This window comes from Borostomias antarcticus, assembly GCF_949987555.1.
Source record: "Borostomias antarcticus genome assembly, chromosome: 36".
Taxonomy (NCBI): Eukaryota; Metazoa; Chordata; class Actinopteri; order Stomiiformes; family Stomiidae; genus Borostomias; species Borostomias antarcticus.
In genome coordinates, this window is record NC_140269.1 from 824,755 (window position 1) to 842,254 (window position 17,500).

The window sequence follows — 17,500 nt, forward strand, 5'->3', positions numbered from 1 at the left end:
AAGACCACCAAACACAGCAACATTAAAACTACCTCAGACTTGGAAGACCACCAAACACAACAACATTAAAACTACCTCAGACTTGGAAGACCACCAAACACAACAACATTAAAACTACCTCAGACTTGGAAGACCACCAAACACAGCAACATTAAAACTACCTCAGACTTGGAAGACCACCAAACACAACAACATTAAAACTACCTCAGACTTGGAAGACCACCAAACAGCAACATTAAAACTACCTCAGACTTGGAAGACCACCAAACACAGCAGCATTAAAACTACCTCAGGCTTAAAAGACCACCAAACAGAGCAACATTAAAACTACCTCAGACTTGGAAGACCACCAAACACAGAAGCATTAAAACTACCTCAGACTTAAAAGACCACCAAACAGAGCAACATTAAAACTACCTCAGACTTAAAAGACCACCAAACAGAGCAACATTAAAACTACCTCAGACTTGGAAGACCACCAAACACAGAAGCATTAAAACTACCTCAGACTTGGAAGACCACCAAACACAACAACATTAAAACTACCTCAGACTTGGAAGACCACCAAACACAACAACATTTAAACTACCTCAGCCTTGGAAGACCACCAAACACAGCAACATTAAAACTACCTCAGACTTGGTAGACCACCAAACACAACAACATTAAAACTACCTCAGACTTGGAAGACCACCAAACACAGCAACATTAAAACTACCTCAGACTTGGAAGACCACTAAACACAGCAACATTAAAACTACCTCAGACTTGGAAGACCACCAAACAACAACATTAAAACTACCTCAGACTTGGAAGACCACCGAACACAGCAGCATTAACACTACCTCAGCCTTGGAAGACCACCAAACACAACAACATTAAAACTACCTCAGACTTGGAAGACCACCAAACAGAGCAACATTACAACTACCTCAGACTTGGAAGACCACCAAACACAACAACATTAAAACTACCTCAGACTTGGAAGACCACCAAACAGAGCAACATTACAACTACCTCAGACTTGGAAGACCACCAAACAGAGCAACATTAAAACTACCTCAGCCTTGGAAGACTACCAAACAGAGCAACATTAAAACTACCTCAGCCTTGGAAGACTACCAAACACAGCAACATTAAAACTACCTCAGACTTGGTAGACCACCAAACACAACAACATTAAAACTACCTCAGCCTTGGAAGACCACCAAACACAGCAACATTAAAACTACCTCAGACTTGGAAGACCACCAAACACAGCAACATTAAAACTACCTCAGCCTTGGAAGACCACCAAACAGCATTTAATTAAAACAGCCTCAGCCCAGGAACAAACAACAACAAAGAGCAACCCTTTGAGGATCAAATTCGTGAAGAGGCTACGATCCCCCAGGAGTGACCTTCATGCATAGTTTTTGTCCCATTGAAATAAATACTAATACGCCAAAATTGTGCTGCTGTTCATGCTCTCACTCATATCTTCATCGTTTTTTAAAATATTCAGTGATGTTTGACAACCACACTCCTCATTCACTTGAATGGTGGAATGTTCAGTGCTCCACTCTAGCGGCAGTTGGTAATTTCAAATTTATACCCGTTTTCTATCTTGTCACTACTCCTCAGTTTCTAGGCTACACAGATCTCTGATATGTGTACTGAATGTTAATCTGGTTCCCAGGATTCCTACAGTGTAAATGTCTAAGCTGTGACATTTAAACTAGTTGCCACACCCGTTTGACGGTACTCCTGAGGACCCACTCTAGCGAAATCACACCCGTTTTGACAGTTACTCCTCAGAGGGTTAAAACGTTAATCAGCGAGTCCCAGAGAGCCGGCGTGTTCACAGGCTATCCGTGATAAAATAATTGCCGTCCAGTTTCATCATCCCACAAAGGTTTTCACGAAATGAGAAGAGGGCTGGCTTCCTGCTCCAGACAACTGCTCCTTCACCTTGGATACGCACCCGCCAAACTCATCCACAGCCAATGTGTAGCGCCCACCTAACCCTGACCACCACCCGAACCCTGGGGTGATGCTCTGAACCAGTCACCACATCAGTGACACGGGCCATGTGGTTTGTGCAGGACTGTTCGCTAGTGTGACTGTTCATCCAAAACAGGATAAATGTCACCCTGCTGCTGCTGGTTAACAACCATACTGTTCAAACACCAGGTGGCTTTGAGTTAAAATGCTCGGCACACACACACACACACACACATGCAAGGACACACACTCACTTGCACACACACACACACACATGCATGAGCGCGCGTGCGCACACACACACACATGCAAGGACACACACTCGCTTGCACACACACACACATGCATGAGCGTGCGAGTGCACACACACACACACACACACACACACCTCATATAATTTCCCATCAATTCAGCGTTTGAGGCTTTTCTGTCTCATTATAAACTCTCTCTCTCTCTCTCTCCATCTCTCTCTTTCTCTCTTCTCGTTCTCTCTCACCTCCCCCCCACACACACACATCACAACACACATACACACACCACACACACGACACAACCCCCCCAACACACACACGCACACACACACACACACACACACACACACACACACACACACACACTACAACACCCACCCACACACACACACACACATGTACACACGCACTACAACACACACACACACACATTCACACACGCGCACACACATACTACAACACACACACACACACATTCACACACACACACTCCTGTCTCGTGCACGGCGGTGGAATAAGAGCCTCATCACCATATTCCATATGAAGCCCTAGAGGCTGCCACAGCCAGGACTATACTCCCATCAATCTCCTCTCCCCCTCCCGCTCTCAGGAAAGATGGAGGGAGGAGAGTGGGAATGATGGAGGGAGGAGGGATGAAAGATGGAGGGATGAGGAACAGAGATGGAGGAGGAGAGCTGGAGGAGGAGGGGTGGATGGATCTAGGGAGGAGGGTGAAGGGAGGAGGGTTCAGGCCCATAGGCGGGGGGTGCACCCTCCCTCACGGCCAAATAATTGAAGTCTGTTTTTTCTTTTGTTTTTTTAATAAGCCTTTTAAATAATGATTCCCAATAATTCTAAACTAATCCAAAATAGAAAATGTGAAATTGTTTCTCCAGTCAGTTGAAAAACCCGAGACCCAAATCTCAGCCCTCATGGACAGTATGAAGGAAGCCAACATCAAAGTAAGCAGGCACATACTCAAGTGTGTAGCAGAGAGTGCACTTTACTGTGGACGCCAGTGCATTGCACTTAGATGTTGAGTTGAGAAGCCGCAGTCTACTGGCAGTCCTGGGAACTTCTTGGCCCTGATGAAACTCCTTGCAAACCATAATGAGAAGCTGAAGCAGCACATGGGAAAGCCAAAGCTCAGAAATGCTACGTATCTGTCGCCCCAAACCCAAAATGACATGATTGATGTGATAGGAAAGCAAATGATTCAGGCCGAGATTGTGGAAGAGGTCAGACATGCACATATCTACACAGTCATAGCTGATGAGGTGACATCCCGTAATGGAGAGCTGATGCCAATGTGTGTACGACTTGTGGACACAGACTTAAATATCAGGGAGGAATTGCTGGAGATTTGTTCTCTGCCACGAATCACAGGCCGCCACATTGCAACTGCGATCAAGGATGTGCTGAGTCACCTAAGCATAGAGATTGGTGATTGCTGAGGCCAGGGGTACGACGGTGCCAGCAACCATGAACAGCGGAAATGTGGGTGTCCGGGCTCTGATAAAGAAGGATGCACTTATGGCCGTGTGCATGCACTGCAACGGACATTGCCTCAACCTTATTATTGAACGCTCCTGTACTCTTGCAGATGTGCGCAACATGACTGACGAGATGAAGTCTATCGTAATATTCTTCACCTACAGCCGAAGAGGGAAGAGCTACTCAGGGAGGTTGTAAATAAGGATGCTCACTCTACCGGAAAGAGGAATTGATACTGTTTGTCGCACAAGATGGGCAGAAAGACACGATGCTACAGACACTTTTATAGTGCCTTCTTCTTCATTGTTAAGGCTGTAGAAGTCATTTGGTCTCCATACAGAACAGTACAGCCAAGATGTCACCACAGGATGGGGGGGGGCAAGTACAAAGCAGAGGCCTATAGTCCAAAACTCCAAAAGCTCCAAAACGTCGGTTTCATCCGGACCTTCCTCACGGTCTATGAAGTTGTATCACACCTTGCAGGTGTCACAGTGAGGCAAAGCACCTCGATTGACATCGTCAATGCATTAAGCATGGTAAATAAGGTGAAGACTTATCTACAAGGAGCTACGTGAGACAGTTGAGAATGACTTCAACCAGATCTACGAGCAAGCAGTCCAAGATGGCTGCTCAGGTCAATGTGCCGCCTAGTGAACCGCGGGCTACTGGAAGGCAGACACACAGGGAAAATGTACCTGCTGAAACTGTGAAGGATTAGTATCTTCGCAACATGTAATCGAGTTTGAATCCAGATTTAGTCCACTATCTGTAGCAGCATTGAGGCACCTGGGCCTAATGCCATCTATACAGTGCAACTCAGATGTGACAGTGAACATTTCTGCTGCAGTCCAGCTTTACCAAGATGCCTTTTTCATTCATTCATTCATTCATTCATTCATTCATTCATTCATTCATGCATGCATGCATGCATGCATGCATGCATGCATTCATTCATTCATTCATTTAGGAGGGTGACCAAGCCCTCATTTGCGATGTCACCAAAAGTAATGATTAACCTTCACCAGAGCTGATTGACCGGGAACTGAAACTGAAGTGGCAAAACAAGTCATCAGAACAAAGGTCAACTTCATGTGCAGAGGCAATTAAAGAATGTGATGAGCTGATCTACCCAAACGTCTTCAAGCTTCTGAAAATAGCTTGTACTCTGCCATTCACCTCCTGTGAATGTGAATGGTCAGCCAGCACTCTCCGGGGACTGAACACGTTCATGCGTAGCGGCATGGGAGAGAACCGCTTGTCATCCCTGGCCCTCATCCACACACAATGACATGGCAGTGGACCTGGATGAAGCTGTCCACATGGACTCCAAAATGCACCCAAGAGGCTTAGAACCGATCAGTGTTCTCATTCCATAAATGTCAAGACAAAGACAGCAACAAGAGGAGAGGCATTGATAGAGAGTAGAAGAGAGACAAGAGGAGATGATGATGAAAGGAAATGAGACATCAGCAGAGAATACAAGGAGGGGAGGAGTGAAATTGAGGGAGGAGAGGAGAGACAGACGGAGACATGGACAGCAACGGGAGGAGAGGCATTGACAGAGATATCAAAAAAGTAAAGTTCCTCAAATGTATTCTGTTGTTGGTCTGGTTGGTTTGGTCTTTAAACTTGTGAACTGTGTGTGTGTGTGTGTGTGTGTGTGTGTGTGTGGGGGGGGGGGTTATGATTTTGGTAAGCAATTTCACAATATTTGGCACTGTTGAGTGGAAGGATATTTCCGGTTCATCAAAACAGCTCCGAGTTAAAATAGCAGCAGATCAGCTAATCCAGTACAAATTGGTGCATAACCAATGCAGGAAATGAAGAATTTGAAGCTCAAAATAAAGTAAAAATGAGCAGGAAAACTGCGATAAGGTCAACTTTTTTGGGGAAAAAAAAGAATCCCCCCTTCCACAAGGTTGGCTACAGGCCTGGAGGGATGGAGGAGGAGGGATGGAGGGATGGAGAGAGCAGGGATGGAGGAGGAGGGATGGAGGAGGAGGGATGGAGAGAGCAGGGATGGAGGAGGAGGGATGGAGAGAGCAGGGATGGAGGAGGAGGGATGGAGAGAGCAGGGATGGAGGAGGAGGGATGGAGAGAGCAGGGATGGAGGAGGAGGGATGGAGAGAGCAGGGATGGAGGAGGAGGGATGGAGAGAGCAGGGATGGAGAGAGCAGGGATGGAGGAGGAAGGATAGAGGGATGGAGAGAGCAGGGATGGAGGAGGAGGGATGGAGGAGGAGGGATGGAGAGATGGAGAGAGCAGGGATGGAGGAGGAGGGATGGAGAGATGGAGAGAGCAGGGATGGAGGAGGAGGGATGGAGAGGGCAGGGATGGAGGGATGGAGAGAGCAGGGATGGAGGAGGGATGGAGGGATGGAGAGATGGAGAGAGCCGGGATGGAGGAGGAGGGATGGAGAGAGCAGGGATGGAGGAGGAGGGATGGAGGAGGAGGGATGGAGAGAGCAGGGATGGAGGAGGAAGGATAGAGGGATGGAGAGAGCAGGGATGGAGGAGGAGGGATGGAGGAGGAGGGATGGAGAGATGGAGAGAGCAGGGATGGAGGAGGAGGGATGGAGAGATGGAGAGAGCAGGGATGGAGGAGGAGGGATGGAGAGGGCAGGGATGGAGGGATGGAGAGAGCAGGGATGGAGGGATGGAGAGATGGAGAGAGCCGGGATGGAGGAGGAGGGATGGAGAGAGCAGGGATGGAGGAGGAGGGATGGAGAGAGCAGGGATGGAGGAGGAGGGATGGAGGGATGGAGAGATGGAGAGAGCAGGGATGGAGGAGGAGGGATGGAGAGATGGAGAGAGCAGGGATGGAGGAGGAGGGATGGAGAGAGCAGGGATGGAGGAGGAGGGATGGAGAGAGCAGGGATGGAGGAGGAGGGATGGAGAAAGCAGGGATGGAGCAGGAGGGCTGCCACCAGAGAGAGAGGAGAGGTGGAATTAGAGACACATCTGGACTGTTGTACATAAACCAACAGCACCATCCAGCAGCAGCCTGGAGCACGACCGGCTGTGTGTGCGTGCGTGGTGCGTGTGTGCGTGCGTGCGTGATCTGTCTCTAGTTGTGTTTGTGTTGGAGATTGAAAAATAATCCAGAGGATTCATGACTCCCTGGCAGCCAGAATGTAACTCATATAAATAATTAAAGTGGCTGTACTCCGTACCAGAGTCGGCCTGCTCCCCACTCCCCCAGATCAATACTGATTAAATCATTTGACTTCATACACACACTCCTACAACCAGTAGCGCACAGATATTGTGGGCATTTAGCGCAGGCTTCTCTCAGTATGGTAAGTGGCTCACTTCCCTCCGCCCTGCTGAACACCTTCCCTGCTCATGTTTACTGTATGTATCTGTTGTGTTGTCTCTGGCCAAGAGAGAGCTGTCTGTTAGAGAGGGAGACAGAGATCTACACTAGGCAGAGAAATATCTACACTAGGCATAGAGATATCTACACTTGGCAGAGAGAGATACACTAGGCAGAGAAGTATCTACACTAGGCAGAGAGACAACTACACTAGGCAGAGATATATCTACACTAGGCTAAGATATATCTACACTAGGCAGAGAGATATCCACACTAGGCAGACATATCCACACTAGGCAGAGATATATCTACACTAGGTAGAGAAATATCCATACTAGGCAGAGAGAGATATATACACTAGGCAGAGAGAGAGAGAGAGAGAGACATTGCAGAGCATCATCGCTGGCTAGTAACACCTTCAAAATAGCTGTCACCTGGGGATTGTGTGTGTGTGTGTGTGTGTGTGTGTGTGTGTGTGTGTGTGTGTGTGTGTGTGTGTGTGTGTGTGTGTGTATGGTACTCCACAGCTGAGCTGTGTGTGACAGGTGTCATAGTTGTGACAATTTAATCCCTAGGCAGTGTCCATCATTCATGCTCAGCCTCTCGAACCTGACCCTAGATCAACTGTCCTCAACCTCTCTGCTACCTGATGACCTGAGATGAGCCTCTAGACTAAGCTGACCCCAGATCAGCCATCAGCCTCTCTGCTACCTGACCCCAGGTCAGAGTCAGGGTCCGATTTTGAGCCTGTATGTAGGGATGTTTATGGATGTGCTCTCTGCTGCTATACACATCATATATCACGATAGCTCTCTTTATCAGATCCTCTCCTCCTCTCCTCTGCTCCCTTCACCTCCTGTCCTCTCTTCTCCTCTCCCCTCCTCTCTTCTCCTCTCCTATCCCCTCCTCTCCTCTTCCCCTCCTCCCCTCCTCGTTTCTTCTCCTCTATTCTCCTCTCCTCCTCTCTCCTCCTATCCTCTCTCCTCCTCTCCTCTTTCCTCCTCTCCTCCCCCCTCTCTCCTCCTCTTCTCTCCCCTCCTCTCCTCCCCTCCCGTTCCCTCCTCTCCTCCTCTCTCCTCTTCTCCTCTCTCCTCCTCTTCTCTCCTCCCCTCCTCTCTCATCCTCCCCTCCCAGCCCCTCCTCTCCTCCTCTCACCTCCTCTCTCCTCATCTCCTCTCCTCTCTCCTCCTCTCCTCTCCTCAAGCATCATGGCTGTCATCAAGTCATTTATTTGTTTATTGTGTTGTATCAGGCTCCGATATGTTTTCTTGAACCCTCTTTGCTTCCACAAAGCCCCAAAGAGGTGGCACATGCCGTGTGCGTAGGCGCTGTCAGTGTAAACATTAACTATCTTACCTTGTGCTAGTTTACACACTTTCGGTTAGTGCTTTTAGCTCAGCTAAGTGTGCTGGGCATGGCTGGTTACAGCTCTCAGCTTTCTCCACCACAAACGTGTCTGTCTCTTGCTTCACTACTGCAAAGACTGCATGATTCCCTAAATGGTCTCTGTAACATGAGCCATCCACAAAATATGACATCTGCATGTATGAGTGGAGTTGACTCTAGGTCTGGCCTTAGTCTTGTATACTTCATTGTTTCTGCAATGCATTCGGGTGGTTCTCCCTCAAACTCAAGTGGAATAACATTGTCTGGGTTCGTGACGGCACACCTTTTTATGGCTACATGTGGGTATGTTAGGAGTGGTGTGTATTGCAAACACCTAGCTTGAGTCACCACACACTTCCCTTGGTTTTTCAGCTCAGTTATTTTGTGGTGTGTGTTGATGACTGGGTACCCCATAGTTATGGTGGATGCCTTTTTGAATGCATATTGTACTGCTGCTAACCCTTGGTAGCATGGTGGCCTTCCTTGGACCACATTGTCTAGTTTAGTGCTATAATATGCTATCGGTTGCTTTTGGCGTCCACTACACGTTTCTGAGGCGTACATGTTCTGTCGATTAGACATACTGTACATCAAGAATGGTTTGTCGTAGTTTGGTGTAGCTAGGGTGGGTGCTCTCTGCATGTCTTGTTTAATTGTTTCAAAAGCTGCTGCAGCTTCGCTTGTCCATTTTAGCGGAGCTTTAAGTGCCTCATTTCCGGCCTCTTTTATTATTCCCCTAAGTGCTGCAGTTTTCTCAGCATAGTTTTCAATCCAATCTGAACCATATCCGGTCATTCCTAAGAATGTCATCATCTGTTGAACAGTCTTTGGACGAGGAGCTTTGCTCAGCCCCTCCGGTTGGGAGGGTGATATTGCAACAGCTCCACTTGTGGTTGGCAATAATGACACTTCGGTTTGGAGACTTTGTGTCCCCCTTCTGCCAGTCTTTGGAGCACTTTTATCGAGTCTCGATGACAGTCATCTTGTGTTGGTGAACAGATCAGTAAATCATCTACATACTGTATTAATGTGCTGTTCATTGCCACATCTTCAACATCTTGTTTCAAAATTAGTTTGAACACGTGGGCTATGTTTAAATCCCTGTGGGATTCGTGTGTAAGTCAGCTTTGTGTTTCTGTATGTGAAAGCAAACAGGTAGCAAGAATCTTTGCGTAGAGGAATACTGAAAGACACGGAACGCAAATCAATTACAGTGAAGTATTTGGCATTGGGCGTCACGTTTGTGAGGAGTGTGGGAGGATTTGGCACATCTGCCCACTGACATCAGGACAGCAGAGTCGCTGCCCATCTTTCGTCGCAGGCTCAAAACACATCTCTTCAAGAAGTACTACAACAATCCTCCCACCTAAGCACTTATTGTATTATATTATATTGCACGGTACTTTAGATTGCTATTCTTGCACTTTGCCTTCAGCACTAGATTATGCTCTTAGTCACTTGTTTTAGAGAGAAGATGCACTTGTGAGTTCTGGCAAGTGGTAGTACATTGGCTCTTCCTACGTTAAATGCAATTATTGTGAGTCGCTTTGGATAAAAGCGTCTGCTAAATGACTGTAATGTAATGTAATGTAATGTAATGTAATCTGCCAGCCATTCTTTTATGACGTTGTTTACAGCTCTTAGATCATGGACCAGTCGGTATTTAGACTTATCAGCTTTCAACACTTGAAATATGGGCGTTACAGACGCTGTTAGTTTCAATCAGTACTCTTGCTTGCATCAACCCCTCAATTGTTTTGCTTATGCCTTTTTCAGCTTCTGGTTCTAATGGGTGTTGTGGGCAGTTTCGTAAAACTGCATGCGGTTTTAGTTCTATTTTTATTGGACTGGCGGACTTTACCAACCCCACATCAGTTTTGACCATAACTGATAAGGGACTTGTATTAGCATGTCCTCTACCACCACATTTTTCTCATCGCTCTCAGATACTTCTTGCATTGTTTTAAACTTTGGGACTGTTACTACGTGGTTCGCTTGTCATCTGCACATCACGCAGGATATTAATCATGGTCCCACCTGGAGGCCTAAGAATCAATGGATTGTCAGTTTTCTCCCAATTCACCTGTGTTGCCGCGCACATCATGGGCCCAATGTCTTTGGATTCAAAGTTTTCATTAACCAGTCGAGTGATATCTAGAGCAGAGTCAGGTACGTTATTCCAGTGTGAAATAAAGCGATTTGGTTCTACGTTTAGGCAATATATTGCACTCTCAAATTGACTTAAGGCTTTTGTGGCTTCATCCCATTTCTCCTCAAAGATTGTGCTGCACGATTGGTCGTAGAACATTGTGCAATGGTAGTGTGGTTTAATTGCTTTTGGGATTTGAGCTTGTATCTATTCTTTCCACTTTCCGACCGCTTTAGTCACCGGTTCAGAAATGTTGCCTCACCAACTTTGGCACATCCTGTTTCCGTGTACATTTGGAGCCCTAGTCCTGAACTATCAACCCCTTCTGGTGAACACCCAATTTAAATTTTCTGTTTGCATAGTGCATCTCGTCCTAATAGGTTAATCGGAGTTTGGTCAGATACCAACATTGGAATTTTTGTTTCTCCCCCCTCTATCGCTAGTCACACTGGAGCTGTTGTTGGAATCAACTCTCTTATTCCTGAGAATCCTACTGTTTTGACAAATTTACCTGACATGGGGAGGTGGGTGGCATATTCTGGACTTAAACAAGTGTAAGTAGCTCCCGTGTCGACCATCATTGGAATTTGCCTATCCCCCACTTGAACTTGTAAAATAGGTTCTTTATCAGCTCCCATGGTGACAAAGCTGACCCTAGAATTCTCTGGGCATCCCTAGTAACCGTGATTGGGCCCTGCCCATGGGTTGGCAGGGCATCCAACTCCACGTTGCGTGGGCTGGGCACCCCCAGCACGCTCTGGGGTAGGGTGATCTGCCCCCTCTTTAACTTCCCCTACAGGGACAACATTGTCCATATTATCTTGGGCCTGCCTGCCCATATCGTTGTGGTCCTGACTGTCCATATACATTTACAACCGGGGGTGTTGGTGGGGGCGACGGTGGCACTGGCGTGCTTGCGTCAGAGTTCATTAAGGCCGCTTTGGTTTTTGGTTCGTTTTTAGACTGTATATCCCCAAGTTGTAGCTGAGCAAGCTTCCTTTGGATGTTTTTATCCTGCTCTCTCAGTCTGTTTTCATCTTTTCTGTGTTTCTCTACCGCGTGCACCACATGGTTGCAACATTGTCTGTGCGCCATTGCGGTCAGGCCCACCACGTCCTCCAGTCTGCTCTGAGCTGGAAGGGGTAGGGCTTCAACAATGGCGTTTCTGAACGTCACCAGCACTGGGCTGTTTTCAATGTCCTCCTCCGTTTCCTGTATCCACTTTTTTAGTTGTTTGTTAATATACGTGGCGGGGTTCTCAGTCTCTTGAAGGGGGTCTCCGTTCAGGGCCTTGGGTTCTATCCTCTTAGGATATTCCCTGCGCAGTGTCTGCCATAGCCTTGCACGGTATGCGTTGAACTCAGTCATGTCAGCCATGGGGCTAGTCATCCGCTCATTCCCACTGTGTTTTAACAGGTTGTCCATAGTGGGTGCCCCTAGTGACTGCGCCCATACTGCTTCAATGCCCTCCAGGGCTAACATTTTGCCCTCAGTTTCCTAATCCACTTATTGGCCACTCATGGATGTCAGGCAGTCTAGAGATCAGCCCCTCAAGGTCAAGTGTCTGCCACGGTTTGTAATGTCCCTAGGTGCCCTTTATTAAAATCGGATTCATGCCAGCAGGATGTCTTATGTTTGGTCTAAGTTGAAGATTAAAACTGGCGTCCACCTGTCGGTGTTTCCTTGGTGCACCTGCCTTATCTGTCTCCTCTTTCTCACCCTTGTCCTCAGCTATGGTCTTAAGTCTCTCATCTAATTATTCTTCCAACTCTCGAATTTCAGCTCTGCTCATTTCTCTCTGAAGGTCTTGTCCTCGCCGTCCATTTGCCCATAGCAATTTAATATGTCAGATTTCTTTTTAGCCGTGCTGCAATATTTTGGGTCCAATTCTTGAGACTGGCGATTCGCTAGAGAGGATGTGGCAAGGGGGGGGGGGGGGGGGGTGGTTCTTTAATTTTAGTGCGTTGGTTGGCTGTTGATTCAAGTGGAGACTGGCTCAATTGGGACTTACGAGATTGGGAAGTTGCTCACTTGGGACTTACGAGATTGGGAAGTGGCTCACTTGGGACTTATGAGATTGGGAAGTGGCTCACTTGGGACTTATGAGATTGGGAAGTCCTCTCTGGGCCTGGCGGGGGAGCTGTTGGGGCTCAGGCGGTCCATCTGGGTTCTGTCGTGGGGGCTCGGGCGGTCTATCTGGGTTCTGTCGTGGAGTGTGTAATGCACAGGAGTCAGTCGGGTTACTCCCTGTCTCAAGGTTCCCATTAAAGTGCAGGGCTCCTGTCAATGCTGGATAGAATCCAGCGGCCTTAGGTAAATTGGCTTGTACCTTTTTGTCGAGCTCAAGATCAGTCTGTTTGTTATTTTTTGCTTCATTAAGAGCTTCCCTCAGAGCTTTCCTGTAGTGTTGGCCCTCATCTTTGAACAGGTTTCTGATTTTTAATTCTAATTCTGTTTTCTTACCATCCTCTGCCACCAGTGGCACCTGGTTAATTTTGTGCCGAGATGTTTAAGTGGGCTGGTGCTTATGTACTTTGTCTGTTTCAGAACTTCAGTCAAGATCACTTTAGTCAAAATTGACCCATTTATTTTGCATGCAGCAAATACAGCATATGAATTTAGGCGGTGTGCTCTTTTCGTTGGGCCCCCTGCCTTCCACGCATGTGGAATGTGCGATAGTAGGGGGAGGCGAAATCTAGATGTTCCCTCCCTCTGGGCCAGCTTGGCCCAGAGCGCTGGAAGAGGGAACGGCATCGATTTAGCCTCCTGCCTCTATGATGATCAGAGTGGGCCGCGATCGGGAAGTCGATCGGTGGTAACTCAGCCCACTAAGACCGTCAAAGAGAGCCACAGGGGGACTGCTGTACATTATAGTCCCTGGCCTCCACGGGCCGACGCTTCGTGGAGTTCCGAGGAAGTACAGCCTAGAGCCTCTGCCTCCATGGTGACCGGAGGGACCGCTGGATGGCCCTTCGGAGATGTTTCGGCCCACAATCACCACGGAGAGCCACAGAGACTAAGCAAGTGAAGTTCTCCGGCTTACACTAGCCGATGCATAGTGGAATACCAGAAGAGTGCAGCAATACCCCCCAAAATGAACACACCGGCAGCTCCGATGCACACATGCGCAGAAGGGGTCAACGGAGAGCGCTCTGACTTGGATGTTACCCAGTTGCAGCCTGTAAGACCCTGATTAGCCAACAGGGGGAGCCCTTAACCAACAACATGCTGTTTCACAAGCAATTACACCATGCATTTTAATTAGTGGTATATCCGCACAACCACATGAATCCGCAGTGACACTAAACACAACTTGGTTACAGTCCGCTCATAGCTTTTTGAGCATCCAAAACGGCCTGGACGCCGGGCCTTAGGTAGCATTCGTATGCTGATGAAGACCATCTGTCCATGGACTTCAGGGTGGACACCAGGGCAACGGAAGCAGCGGTGGTTGCGGCTCCTATACGGAGGGAGTGTGTGGTGTACGGGTCCGGTGGGAGCCTGCACGCCAGGCAGAGGGTGCAGAGTCTAGCGGCGAACCAGGCTCTCGTCATGGGCTTTCCCTCTCTCGTCAGGAAGAAGGGCTCCTCTCCACCGGCCTGGGGTCTGCTCCTCATGTATGAGCTCATGGAGGACAGAGGACAGAACATGGTGTTATTTCCTGATATATAAACGTCCACACCATCACCAGCTCTGTCTGCCTTTGAGTGCTTCAGGTGCAAGATGCTCCTGAACACAAGACACTGTCGTTGTGAGGAGCAGAAAGGTCGATGATCAACTGCTTTTTCCCCGAGTATTTACGCGTTGCCACTCCGATCGGACTGAAGCCCGCGATTGGAAACGGCGATGAACTGCATGGACCAATCATGAAGCCCTTCCTGACCTCCTTCTCCAGCATTGCGTCCACCACCTCGGGCTCCCGAACGGCAGACAACAAGTTCTTACATGTATGGGAAACATCAGGTAGCCATGCTAACCCAGCCAGAAAACCATGTACAAGTCCCGAAAGTAAATAACTGACAAAACAACGGTTCGGATGCTTAGACAACGCCTTCCCCAGCTCAGGGACGTTGATCGGCGTAGAAGTTTGTATTCCTTTTTTGGCCGTTTCTATGCAGCTTGGCCGAGATTAGCCCGCCGCGGGCACACAGACTTTGGGTGCCCGTCCCCGCAGTAACTGCAACAGTGCATGTAACGGCAACTAGGAAATTTACAGATATTCTCGTTAAAATTATTGCACAACGGTGTTACAGACGGACATGCTAATACCTGCGCCAATGCCTGCGACTCAGATGCGGATGCGGGCACAGACCTGGGGCACAGCGAATAAGACCCGCAAACAGCACACGAGAGGGCCGGGCGGCTAGTGTAGTGCCTGCTAACTAGTGCTAGGTCCAGCACGGACCAGTCCAGGCGCTGGTTGAAACGCTGAACAAACATCTCCGGCTTTGATGGAAACGAATGGTGGTAGTCATAGAACAAAGTCCCCCCATAAGTCACGCATAAGTCGGCCAGGATGGCAAGATACATATCCAGCTCCGCCCACCTAACAGAATGGAATTCTACAACGGAGAGTTTGGATACTTGATTCTGATTGGCTAGCAGCCGTGGTGAAATACTCTGTAACCCACGGCTGCGACCGCATAACAATTAGTATTAATACACGTCAATCTCATTGACGAGGCCATTGATAAAATCAAGCAGTAGGCTATGCTTTGCGTAGCAACCACTCGCAGCAACCTCACCTTTTTCGTATCCTATTACAAAAACGCACTCATCAGTCCGACTCCAACACTTCCACACTCCTACCAGCAAAAACTAGTGCTCTGGAGAACTGTTTTAATAACTGCACCATAGCTGGAAATATTCAAATAAACGTGAACCACCCAAATTATGCCTTATGGCTTATGTGAAAAAGGCCAACCCAAATAGGCGAGAAGCCTATGTTGCCTGGCAACCATTTAATTCAGAACTATAGCCTATCGCGGAAGATTTTGTAAATACTAAAATGGTAAGAATGATCGGTAAATAAATGATTGAATGTTACTACTGAGTGTTTTTTGTAAATATATATATATGTAGTAACCGCTATCGCGTCGGGCCTAACAACGCCCCGTAGCTGTGGTAAAATCCTGTGTAACCCACTGCCTCTTGTGGTCAATTGCTTAAATATTGATGTTGAACATCCTGGCCTCATCTGGGAATGTGGAACATCATGTCCTTCCTGTTCTCCCCAGAGAACCAAACATTCTCACACTAGCTCCACAATTCGCCACAACACTACTCCTCTCCTCCACTCCTCTCTTCCAGGGTACATGAGGTGATAGAGTCTGAGGAGGCAGGCCTGTCTGGTCTGGCTGTGACCCGACACCAAGGGCACACTGCAGGTTTTGTTCCCGTAGTTCAAAGCCAGCAGATAAGAGGAGCTAATTTTCTGAACGGCACGTTGAAGAGAATTAGATTAGCTAAAACATGATAGCTGTAGATAACTAACTAACTCTATATATAGTCCTCCTCTTCTCCATCTGCCCCGCCCCATTCACCTCCTCTTCTCCTCTGCTCTCCTCCCCCTCTCCCCCTCACCTCACATCTCCTCTTCCCCTCTTCTTCTGTCCACTCCTCCCCCTCTCCTCTCCTTCTCCCCCCTTATCCTCTCCCCCTCTCCTTCTCCTCCCCCTCTCCTCTCTTTCTCTCCCCCCTTCTCCTCTCCTTCTCCTCCCCCTCTCCTCTCTTTCTCCTCCCCTTCTCCTCTCCCCCTCTCCTCCTCTCCTTCTGCTCCCCCTTCTCCTCTCCCCCTCTCCTCCTCGCCCTCTCCTCTCCTCCCCCTTCTCCTCTCCTTCTCCTCTCCTCTCCCCCTCTCCTCTCCCCCTCTCCTTCTTTCCTCTCCTCTGCCTCTCCCCCTCTCCTCTCCCCCTCTACTTCTCTCCTCTCCTCCCCCTCTCTCCCTCTCCTCTCCTCCCTCTCTAATGCAGATTCTATGAGACTGTCACTCTCCTGCTCACTGACATTCTCTTTCCACTCGTCCTGTAGATGCTGTTGATGAAGCCGGCCTGACTGAACACTTGCCCTTAAAGGGGCACTTCTCTGATTGGCATTCAGCTTTTGTATTGTTCCAAAATGTGCAGTAAGTTACAAATAACATGGTTTTCCTTCCCTTAACGTTCCCTGGCGCTATTTTTTACACTTTCAAAAATCTCCAAATTGACCAGATTATGTCAATTGCCTAGATTTGGTCCTTCCTGCTCAGAACTACAATTTCTAGTTCCGCATTTTCTATGCCCCGCCCACACCTAAAAAGTGAGGCGGCCCCCATGCTCGGGAACACCCTGTGGATGCAAACAGATAGGACCCGCTGCAACCACGGCAGAAGGCCATTTCCCAGCTGATATGCATGAAGAGAAAGTCTACTGCTTTCAAAATCAAATCGGACATATGTGGCCATCTATAGGAACCGGAACACAGCGAGGAAGAGCTGTAACGTATTGATGAGGAGGAGGCCGACGCAGTCGTAGCCACATAACATCCAAGCTTTGTGGCACATATGGACAGAAGGGTCCTCGAGACCTATTTTAGGATCAAGAAGGTGAACTGGGAACGCCAAGCAGGACGGCTAAGCATGACGTAAGCTTTTTCTCACTAACACCGCAATTTAGAACTCGTTTTATATAATAGGCCTACTGGTTCTGCTTGGTTCTATTTCAGTGAACAGAGGTGAACGTTCGTGGCTAACGTTGTCTATGAACGGAGAGCCCTTCTGTGATCAACAATGACTTTCTGGCTGATATATTTTGGATCTAGTCCCGCTAGTACTGCACTTGATGCACTGGATTATATCATTTAATTGTATCATAATCATCTTTATTGTGGGCTTTAGCAGGCCTATAATGCAAACAAAGATAACAGGCATAATGCGGGCATTAAT

The 17,500-nt window shown here is 48.1% G+C and overlaps 1 protein-coding gene across 1 annotated transcript in view; it reads left to right on the forward strand.

The window, feature by feature from the left end:
- Nucleotides 1–17,500, forward strand: part of LOC311328004 (CUB and sushi domain-containing protein 3-like) — a gene marked incomplete at its 3' end in the record, with an annotated part of 605,137 nt that overhangs the window by 226,445 nt on the left and 361,192 nt on the right. Inside the window, 1 exon segment of the mRNA XM_084461116.1 lies at nucleotides 13,998–14,182. Within this exon segment, the coding sequence (XP_084317242.1) occupies nucleotides 13,998–14,182 (185 nt within the window).